Source organism: Sesamum indicum, linkage group LG2, assembly GCF_000512975.1.
Source record: "Sesamum indicum cultivar Zhongzhi No. 13 linkage group LG2, S_indicum_v1.0, whole genome shotgun sequence".
NCBI classification, from domain to species: Eukaryota; Viridiplantae; Streptophyta; class Magnoliopsida; order Lamiales; family Pedaliaceae; genus Sesamum; species Sesamum indicum.
Window position 1 is genome coordinate 15,228,496 of NC_026146.1, and position 12,053 is coordinate 15,240,548.

The 12,053-nt window shown below is 29.8% G+C and overlaps 2 protein-coding genes across 2 annotated transcripts in view; both read left to right on the plus strand.

Moving 5' to 3' along the window:
- LOC105156247 (nudix hydrolase 25) lies at positions 3,472–7,210 on the plus strand. Its single transcript, XM_011072323.2, has 6 exons — positions 3,472–3,806; positions 4,477–4,527; positions 4,995–5,087; positions 5,335–5,429; positions 6,579–6,690; positions 6,768–7,210. The coding sequence occupies exons 1-6, from the start codon at positions 3,741–3,743 to the stop codon at positions 6,867–6,869; spliced, it is 519 nt and encodes a 172-aa protein (XP_011070625.1). The 5' UTR covers positions 3,472–3,740; the 3' UTR covers positions 6,870–7,210.
- The window catches only part of LOC105156249, a 4,811-nt gene continuing 4,042 nt past the window's right edge, over positions 11,285–12,053 (plus strand). Inside the window, exon 1 of the mRNA XM_011072324.2 lies at positions 11,285–11,651. Within this exon, the coding sequence (XP_011070626.1) occupies positions 11,403–11,651 (249 nt within the window). The 5' untranslated portion in view covers positions 11,285–11,402. The remainder of the gene's footprint in view (positions 11,652–12,053) is intronic.

The following is a 12,053-nucleotide window of genomic DNA, read 5'->3' on the forward strand; positions in this document are numbered from 1 at the left end:
AATTCTAATTTCAGCCTTTTATTCTTTTCTTTCCACCAAAGGGTAAACCTCTTGCTAGTTGTTACAGCTCTGCACCTCCCAACGGTAATATTTTCTTACTGCAACGGTCACATTCTTTAGAAAATTATTTAAATAATATATAAAAAATGAAAATTATAAAAATAGAGTTCTTTGAGAATTTTTGAAAAAATAGGCCAAGCCGGTATTTTTTTTTTTTTTTATGTTCGCTGGGCAGTTCTTTGTCTGTTTTTTTTTTAATTTTATAATTTTTTTAACTAATAAAGTAGTTCCAATATTAATTAATAATAAAATTGATATTTTTATTAATAATATATACAAAAAATTGATCATAATTATATTGTGTGATTTTACTCAGAGTAATTACACCAACTAACTAATAAAAAATTGATAAAAATAATATTGTGTCTTTATTAATGTCATATAAAAAAATTTGAGAAATAATAATACAATTATAAATACTCTTTTGTTATTTAAAAAACTATCGATATTCCCTCAAACTAATATCCGACAACAATAGACTAATTTTGCTAGCTTTCAGGATTTCTTTTAGATTTTGCATTCAACAACCTAAAATGATCTTTTAAACCTTAAAATATGATATACATTATTTTTATGGACAAAAATGGCTACTTTAAGAATATAGAGATATAAATGCAAAGGAGCAAATTGGACTGATGTGGTTCGATTTTCAGGAGTCGTAGGTTGTTCCACTCTTGAACTAGGAAAATATGGGAATCAGCTCGGGACCTACACAATAAAAAAGGGGTCGGATTATACTCGACGTCAGCATTTTAACACTCAAATTAGATCTTATAAGGGCATAGGTCGTAAAGTCAGAATAAAAATACATATAAAGGTCTACGCGTGAATAAATTACTTTGACTTTCATAAATACCAGGATATATATACATAAAATCACTCGTTCGAATGATATCTGTCCTCAAAGATGCAGACACTTGCTTTTCATTCAGCATCTCGTGCTGATTTTTATAGTTGTGAGCTTGGAGGGCCTCACTTGCTTTTGGGCCTGTATTATTAGTTAGGATGTTTTAGGCCCATTCTAGATTTGGCCTAATCACCACGGGCCTTGCCAAGTTTAGCCCCATCATGGACACCGCACAATATTGAATTTTTTAAATTTAAAAAATTGAAGAATTTTTTTAAATTAAAGTTGATATTCTACCTCACAATTCAAAGGTTATGTTAGTCATGTCAAATATTAGAAATATCAATAATTTTTTAAATTATGGAATATTATCTGTAATTATGTTAAATTTAAAAAATCACGTAATTTAGCCTAAAGTCTAACTATAAGTATATATAAGGATAATTACACTCCTTTTCTTTGAACTTTAGTGGAATTAGACATAAATCCCTTATGGTTTGAAAAATTACATCTAGCACCCATGAGGTTTACTCTGTCTAACATGTTAGTCAAAATTAACTAAATTAATTGATATTAAATTATTAACAAAAAAATTGAATGAAAATTAATATTTATCTTCTATTAACTTATTGTAGGTCAAATAATTTTTTCCAAACTAAACGACCCTTATAACGATGAAGACATTCTTCCCCACACACATTAACACTTGAAGACGTATGATGGTAATTTGATCATAAATTTTTTTGTATAAGTAAGTAATAAGCCAATTAGATATAAATATATATTTTTTTCTTAATATCAATAAATTTAGTGAATTTTGACTAATAAATGAATTTATTTGTTCAATAAAAACAAATATAAGTAGTCTTAGATATAATTTTTTAAATTATAAGAAATTTATGTGAAATTATATCAAATTTAAGTGTAATTATCCTTTATATTTATATGCAATAAGTACTATGATGCAAATGAGTAAGGAAGTCATAAAAGTAGAGATTCTTCCTTCCACTCATTGATCAAATGTCAGCGCCCTCCTTTTTCCCACTACTTTTATACTTCTGTACTTATTCTTCTATTGAAATTTGCTTCTTCCCCACTTTCCACACGGATTCTATATTACGCATGCATCCACGTCCACCGCTATTCCAGTCTTTCTATCTCCATCTCTATCGTGCGCCGTGAATTACGTTGCGTTGCATATATTGCCTGTGATTGACCTTATACTTATTTGGTGGGCCTTCCCCTGTTAACTGGCTTTGTTATTTAATTAATATATATATATATATATATATATATAATCACAAGTTAAAGCTTAAAGAGAAATTTTGTAATTAGAGAAAGATTTTATTCCCACTAACGACTTTAATTTCTTTTTTAAAGGGCTCTTAAGTTGTTAGTTGGAGTAATGACTCCAATGTTTTTTTTTTAAATACTTATTATTATTAGTTTCTTATAATAAATTTGGGTTAATAACATTTACATTTCCTGGCTTATGGTCTGTTTGCACAAATTACTTATATTTATTGCATAATTACAAAAATTATTCTTAATTGCAAAAAAAATAGGGGTAATTTGTGTAATGATGCTAAAATATTTAAGGGTGTGCGTGCAATTTTTCAAAAAAAATTAAGGGGTGATTTGTGTAAGTGATATTGTTATTTTGGTAAATATATGTGTAATTATCTAAAAGATAAGGATAGTTTGTGTAAATAGACTATAGATCAAAGGGTGTAAATGTAATTGTTCCCAATAAATTAAATGCTCAATTATTACTCGTACAAAAATTTAACCAAACTTCAATGATAATCAATAATTATTGTGAATAAGCTTTATTTTGCCTTGTATGATCTCGTCTTGACACATTAAATTGATGCACACAACTTTGGCTTTCTTGACATGTTGTTGACCACGAGTTTGTGCTCTATCTATCTCATTACGGATTCGTGTAAATCTAATTTCAGACCAGGATAAATAATAATGTACAAAATAGTATCATGGACCAACTCAAATTTTAGAGTATCCCTGCCAAATTCTAAAGATTTGAAACTCATGGAATACGGCACTAGATTATAATATTATTAAACTATTGATGATAGTTATGCAACGCATGCTTATTGAATGTGAGACATGCTGATAGAATTTTATACCGTATGCTCTTGTGTTTGTACAATTTGTATGCGGAGGCCGTCGGATTCTTGTCTCTAATGTTCTCATTTTTATAGTAAACATTCCATGGCTATTAAAATTTGGAACTCTTATTCAAATTAAGACATGACCTGAAATATTGACTGTGCCAAAAATAGTAGGACAACACTAATGAACAGAAAATAGAAATAGATAAACAGAAATTCCAATTATAAATAGGAAATATAATGCTTCAAGCTTTGATTGGTTGTACTTTGAGATATTGTTAAAAACAATGAGTACAATGGAAATCAGGGGCGAATATGAGAGCTCATGCTAAGATCACCTAAGCTCCTGAGCACCATATAATTACTGCACCTACTAAGACAAATTTATAATTGTATAATATATGTATATATTTATTTGTACGTACTTTATACGTAAAGCTCAGAGTTGGATTCGCATGATGAGCACACAAAAATTTTACTCTCAACGCTCCCAAGCCAAAGCCATCATCATTCATCACCACATACCAACACACAGTACACACAGTGACAGTACAGATATGAATGGGTTTGACTTTCTGCTGAATTGAAGTGATATTATGATAATTCGTTTTCTTTTTGGGGGAAAAGTTCTCGTCCACTTTTCCTATTTCTGAGTCTGACTTTGTTTTGTGGAAGTGAAATTTCTGGAAGCAGAAAATTCAATGGAGCATCTGCCCTCTGGCTATCGCCCCAATGTTGGGGTTTGCCTCATTAATGATGATAATAAGGTGAGAAGGGGATAGCATTTTTGTTGAATTTTTCCATTGGAAGTGAGATATGCTTTCTTGATTTCAGCTTTTTATGTTTTTGGTTAATTTGTGGTAATTTATTGATAGTTTTATGCCGTCAAAGTGATTTAATTTTTTCCGGGTTTTGTCTGATTAGGGGTAATATGAGAGCCTTGAAAAGATTTTTTTTTAATTAAAGTTTATTTAGGTTGATGATTTTGGAATCCGAAGGAACAAAATTTCTTCCTAATAATCATAGAACTCGGGAGTAGTAGTTCGCCAGGAAGTTTTTTGTTGTTTTTTAATCTCATAATTTGTTTTCTTTTTCCGCATTTCTTCTTTAGTTTTTTAGCTGCTTTTAAGGTACAGCAAACTTCTTTTTTTTTTTTTTTGACAGGTTTTAAAGTACAGCAATTGAGTAGCCCTTTTTCACTATTTTTCTTGCTTATATTAGGCTGTTGATGAATGGTGTACTAGTCTTTGAGTTGGCTGTTTTCTCTTTTCTTGAAGAGTTTATTGACTGTGAGATTAAATAGGAGATCTTTATATTTGTTAGAACTATTAATTTGGCAAAAAACTGAAAACAGATAAGAGATCTAATAACATTCTTGAAATTATGAAGATTTTCTTGTCTGGCGAAGGAGATTAACCTTTGGCAATTTGCTTGCAGGTGTTTGTGGCTTCTAGATTGAATGTTCCTGGAGCATGGCAAATGCCTCAGGTAATGCCACTGGTAGTTTGAAAGAGCATATAACGTGCGACCACCTTGATATTTTTGTCCCCGAATTATGTTGCACGTAATTTGTAAATCTTGTTTGTTATAAATATTGGCGACCAGGAGGATAGTTATCTTTGGTTGATCAAACCAGTAAATGAATTCTTTTTCAGCTTTTGCTTGTTTTCTGCCAGAATGCTTGTTTGCTTCGTAGTAAATGAGGTTATGATATTAACTCTTAAAAGGTAAAATAGTAATTCTACTTTCAAGTTCAAATTCCAAACCGTTTACCATGATAAGGGCGGATGAAAGACAGGATTACTATGGGGCGTTTGCTAGTATTTGTTTTTAGCATTCTGCTCCTGTGAGCAGGTCGACTTCACTTATAATAAATTTACTGCTTTTTTTACCATATTTACTTGGAATAAACTTGTGTAATTGCTTTCTAATCGTCTTTCGTCTTTGATAATCAGGGGGGTATTGAAGACGGCGAGGACCCGAGGTCTGCAGCAATCAGAGAATTGAGGGAAGAAACTGGGGTAGTATCTGCTGAAATAGTGGATGAGGTCTGTAATGTCCTTATGCTTGCGGAACATTCATTTGCAACTGTTAACAAAGAAAGTTTTGGAGAATACTCTTCTAATGGGCACTTAAACATCCTGAGATAAATGCTTCTAAATGGAAACTATTCCACCAATACAATTTATTTATGCGACTATATTTGCCCAAGAGGTGAACCACTTAATTTATTATAGATGTGAAAAAATGGAAAGAATAGCGTCTTGGCTTTTAAGAAGTCTCGTGGAATAACAGGTTCCAGAATGGTTGACTTATGACTTCCCCCCAGCTGTGAAAGCAAAAGTGAATCGTCTCTGGCGTGGCGAATACCATGGGCAGGCACAAAAGTGGTAAGTGTACAAAATGCTGATGTTTTATGATTTCAATGGCCTTCCTAGATGCTATACATGTATATATATATATATATGTGTGTGTATATATATAAGCTGACTACTCGTTCAGACAGAATCCCTGGAACAACATAGCAAGTAATTTATTGTGTGGGTTTTCATGACATGATAACACTTGTATCCCTTCCTCGCAATTTAAGTTTTTGATGCCCAGGTATACAGATAGTCTTTCTTTGCATTTTCTTTGATGTATTCCCTTGAGTCTGTCTCATAGTTTTTGGCATTTCAGAAACCAATGGACAGAAATCTAGCTGTTCAGAATTCTTGTTGGTGCATCAACTTAGTACCAATGAGTTTGATAAGATCAGCAAGCACTGATTTCCTATGTGCTGGAACTTATAAGGTGGAGCCTGTGATAAAACAATATTGGTGCCAAAGGTTGTCGGTTTAGGACAAATGCAGACATAAACTTTACTTTGATTCTTTCAGAGCTTGATGCATTACTATTTGCTGGCAAAAACTTTTCTTTTTATTATTAAGACATTTTACTTTGTTCTTATAGATGTAGAAACATCCATTTTAAACGTGCAACTACATCCTGATTGCTGGTTGAAATATTGTTTTGTCTTATGCCTCTTTAAAGCTGTAAAGATCTCCAAGACGCAATAAAGTTTAAGGAAGTGGCTGTTTTTGTCATCATGCATGGAATACCTAATACCGTCTGCTAATCTTTAGCTGACCATGGATGCATTTTTCTCATATTTATTATACACTTTTTGTTTGAAGTTTCCATTTCCTGTCATTGTTGTGCATAAGGCATTTCATCCTCCTCCTGATTGTGCTGAAATCTTTATATGCATCCATGTGGATTTGATAATGCATTTAGAAATCCATATTATAGTGCAAAAGATCTCCTTCATTTCCTAGATACTATATTTCAACCATGGAGGATGTAGTGTACGGTGTGCTTGCACATATTTGACCGGTTTAATTCTTTAAAACTGGTGATCGATGACATAACATGCTTATTCCGGATGGTCCTTGCCGTAATATTTTTTGATATCTGAGACTATTCAGAAGTCGATTGAGAACTTCATACAAATCAACCAGAAAACTTTTTGCATGGGCAATAACTCAGATAATCAACAGGTTTCTCATGAGATTTACAGCAGACGAGAATGAAATTAATTTAGCAAGTGGTGAAGCAGAGCCAGAATTCTCGGATTGGAAATGGGCTACCCCTGAAGAAGTCATTGAGCAGGTATTTTTCATGTCGATTACTCTGGACTATCTTTATCGTCATCCGAAGTTATTTACTCTGATTGTGAACTGCACCAGGCAGTGGACTACAAGAGGCCAACATACAAGCAAGTTATGAAAACCTTCCGGCCTTATTTCACTGCAGGAAAAGCTACAAAGTGCCATTCAACAAAATGGTGAAATTGAGTGTTGCATGGTATGATGCAGTTTTTCTTTCTACTTTCTTTCACCATTGCCTCGGAGTGGTTCTAGTTGCACCTTATGGAATTGTAAAGTTTTGCCAGAATTTATGTAAATGTATATGGGAGTGAAACTTTTAGATGGAGTGGTTATTCCTTGTAAATTCGTCAAGAATCTTACCCTTTTCCTGTAGAATCTTTGCCATTGAATGTTTCAAGCTGTATGGTTTTGGGGGCTGATATCATATCATGGTCGTGTTGAAACTGTAAGGAAGTCGTTCGTACTCCTATGTATGAGCTATATACCCTGCTGAGAATTCCTCTACATTTTGATGTCGATGACTCTCAAACACAAAAATGATATTATATTATAATTTTTATTCTAAATTCTATTGTATTATTTTGTTCAATATATGCACGCTGCGTGTCTTTAATGTTGTCATCTTTATACCAAAGATACACATGGCATGTATATATTAAATAGAATAAAAGATGAAAAATAATTTGAAATGCACATGACATGCATATGTTAAATAGAATAAAAGATGAAAAAATGACTTGAAAATAAAAATTCAATGTTATTGCTAATTGAATTAGATTTTTTATTTCAAATTCTATTGTATTTTCTATTTTGTTTGACATATACACATCACGTGTCTTAATGATGTCATCTTTATACACGTGACATGTATATGTTAAATGAAAAAAAAAAATATAATAGAATTTGAAATAAAAAATGCAATGTTGCGCACACAAAGATTATAATATTTTTTTATTTAAAAAAATATTTTATATTTATTTGTGTGTGTATATATAAATGCTAAATGAGATAAAAAAAAATGCAATATAGTTTGAAATAAAAAATCAATGCAGGTAACACCATACTAATCGGATACAATTGGATGAAAAATCGGTGCCACCAATCATCACATCACGTTTCATACGCCAAACCCTAGTATTCATCAAGATTTGATTAGATGAAAATAAAATTAATATTATTAATTAATTTTTGGAAATTGATATACGGACATAGTAACGAAGCTCAAGCCCAAGCCTCGAGCTACGAGCCGAGCTATCGGGAGGGCTGGTGGTAGCATGTGCATTTGAGTTTTAGCATTGATCCTACGAAGATATAGTTTCTGTCACGTCCATGAGGTTTGAATTTTTTGGGTTCTATACCTTAGGATATTTACACTATGTTTATTTTCATTTTCAAATATACTCAATATTTATCATTATTTAAAAATATCTTATTTAGGTATTTTTAATTATTTTAGTATAAATATATACATATATATACATAAATATATATAAAAAAGACATGATTTGATAATGATTTGTCAATAAATAGTATTTTTTGTCTCCCAAAACACAATATTAAACATATAATACTTATTTTAAATTATCCTCCAAAACAAATCCAAACATACATACTATCTCTAACACATACTTATTTATCTTTATTTTTCTCTCTCTATCTCCACAAAATACAACAAAATACTCAAAAAACGAATCCAAACATTATGTTAATGTTTTTGTTTTGTCTTTTGTTAGGAGAGTATTTTGATTTTATTTCTTTTTAATCATTATAATTTTTATTTTATTGGAGTTCATAATTTCCGTCACAATAACACATTTACATGTTATGCGACCTTTCAAAATTTGGATTATTGTTCATATTGATTTTTTTTTGTTAGTATCTTTTTTTTTTTTAGGATAGCATTTTGGTCCTGCATTTTCTCAATTTTCTTGATTTCAATCTTTTTTTTCGGAAGAACTTACCATTTTCGCTGGTGAAGGTGAACTTTGGAAAAAAAAAATAGTGAAATTGTGAAAATTATAAAGATATATCACCAAAATGCTACCCCCATAAAATTAAAGCACAAAAAATATTAAATTCAAAACTCGAAAATACAATTTTTAGCTAAATAAAGTGATGTTCTGATAAATGATTTTCCATACATGATAAAAAAATAAAGGAGCAATTACCGCCTCCCCTAAAGTTTGGTGTAATTACACATAGACTTTCAATAATTTGAAAAATTATATCTAATATCTATAAGTTTGCTTCCGTTTAATAAATAGGTCAATTCGTTGGTCAACATTGACAAAATTTATTAATATTTAACAATAAAATTAATACCTACTGTAGATTGACTTATTATTCACTTATTGTAGATTAATTTTTTTTTTCTTTTACTAAACTACACTTATAAGAGTGAAAATATACTTCTTCACATGCATTAATGAGTAGAGATGTATAAGGATAATTTGACCATAAAAAGAATTATTTGACCTATAATATATCAGTAATAAGTCTATCAAGCCATTTTCTTTTGTTAATATCAATAAATTAAATAAATTTTGTTTAATAAATAGACTTATTTGTTAGCAAAAATAAATTTGGATGGTATTAGATGTAATTTTTTAAAGCACAAAAAATTTACGTGTAATTACATTAAATTTTAAAAAAAAAATCAGTATAATTATCCCACAAAGAAAGAAGATGACTTTTCATCTATCCATCCTTTGTACAATTTAATTTATAAGTTCAAATGATTTCGCATTAAATTTTATTTTCTCATGTCACGTTAGTTTTAGAAAATCAAATATTCTATATTTATCTATTCTTGATATATATTATAATAACTAAATTAAATGTCATACTCACTATATGAAACCCATTTAAGGTATTGCTATTAATAATTTGATAAACACTCAACTTTATAGAACCAATTCTTTATAAATAAAGAAAAAGGAATAATTTCAGGGAGTGTTAGTATAATTATCTCATAGAAAATAAAATAATTTTATCAAAAACTTTTATTTTAAAATGGTGTTGCATCTCTTATAATATATTTTTATATAGGGTAAATTACAATGGGCTCCCATAAAATTATCATAATTGCAGTATCTTTTCCTTATTAAAAAATTATAAATATCTTCTTAAAATTACAAATACCCCATAAAATTATAAGTATTCTAACAAAATATTACAAATATTATCAATGGACACACAAATAGAATAATATCAGTCTTAAAATATTAAATGATAATTGTATTACAATGATATTATGCATTAAACAGTATCATTCTTTATTTGGCCAACAATAATGATATTTAAAAAACTTAACTGTGTCAATATATAATTATTTAAGAGTTGTCAATTTTTGTCAAAAAAAAAAAAAATAATTTTGTTACCACTAAATTATGATTACTTGCTATATATTTTTATTATCACATTTACATGCAATATCGTGCAAGTTGTAGCTAATTAATAATAGTAATAACTAAAATGAAATTATCATAGCAATTAAAATAATAAAAAATATTAATATTTAAATAAAGTAAAAATAACTATTACTTAATATATATATATATAAGTTAATTATCGCTTTATTATTATAACTGAAAGTATTTCCCTATGAGGATATAAAGCATTTGTGCTGTACGAGAAAAACCTTTACATTACCAATGATATTTTAGCTTATTGGTTGAGGTTAAAAGAATGAGATTCAAACAATAAGTTCGAAATTATAGGTTCAAGTTTCACTGGATGTGCTGGTATTTATCTCACTTTATATAGGTGTTTATATCATTTTATGTGAATTATTATAATTTATTTATAATTATATTAATATTATTAAGTGAATCGAGTGTTATTGTAATTTTATTATTTACTATTCTTAGTATATAATACTGAAAGAAAAAAACCCTTATATCAATTTTTTTTTAGTTCGAATCAAGTTTGATAAGACCTAAAATATAGTTAACCAATTCAGTGTCAAATCATTGGACAATTATAATTTACCCTAAGAACAATACTGATTTAGTCATTATCTTTTATCCATACTATTATAAAAGATAATTCTTTTCGTTGTATTAATTTTTGAACAATCATATTTATTCTTTAATTCATTTCTCTCCTTACAAGAATTTTTTTTTTGGTAATTGAAATAATAATTTTAATATTTTTTAATATATAATAATTCATTTTTTTTCCTAATTCAATTTTTTTCCTGTGAATCCACTATTCCTTGTTTCTCTCCCATTCAGCTTATTTCTTTAAATTTTTTTTCATAAACTTTTATATTTTTAATAAAGTTATAATTATATTTTTTTTTACTCCATGTTTCTCTCTAAGTAAGCTTACTTTCATATATGTTTCTCATAAAGTTTCATATTTTAATAAATCTCATAATCATAATTTATGTTTTTTTATTTATTTTATATTATAATTTTTTTTATATGCTCGTTGAAATTGCATACACACGTACAAATAATTTAAAGTGGAATGGTGATTAAGTCAAATATTAAAATTTACCCAAAAAGTGAAAATCAGTAGCTTTTCCAAAGGGTTCCCCACGGAATCTTAGCCATGCTAAAAAAAGCTTTGCCAAACAGTACTCGAAGGACTACAATCTGTACGCTGTAGTCTGTACTACGAGTACTGGCCTGCTGCGGTTTTTCTTCCCAAAAAAAACTAAACCCAAATTCTTCTCCCTTTCCTTCTCCAACAGTCTTTCCTCAAGAAATGGACGGCCGCAGACATCACCGCCGTTCGTCGACCCTTTACAAAGAAACCCTTCTTCAGAATCCCACAAATTCCCTCGACCAAACTACTCACAAGAGAGCAATGGAAAAGTTTAGAGAAGTGGTTTTCAAACTCGCCGAAACTCACCCAAACGCGGCCTTAACTCCGGCCGCCAGAACCCTTCTCCAAGATCGCTTTAACCAGTTTGCTTCTCAGTACAAAACCCCCGATCACCCACCTTATTCCGCGGTAATCATCTTCCTGCGACCACATTTGGTATATCTATTCATGCTTGTGTTTGCGGGTTTTATTTTCTTGATTTTGCGTTTGTTTGAATTAATGTGCATGTTTGACAGTTTTGTAGTTGTAGAACTTCTCAGTCTACTGTTAAGAAAAAGGTTGAATTTTTATGGTGATTTATGTGTGTGTTTGTGGATTTTATCTCTCATGCATGGCAGATGTATGCATGCGTTGATTCATTTCTAAAATCTTATTTTCAACGAGGGTTGTGATTTGCTTTATTGTTATGAATGTGGGTTGTATTCACGATCTTGTATGTGTTTATATATGTTCATATATCTCTATGTTTTCGGAAAATTCTATGTCTCTATCTTTATGTACAATATCTTTAAGATTGATCAGTGGCTGGTG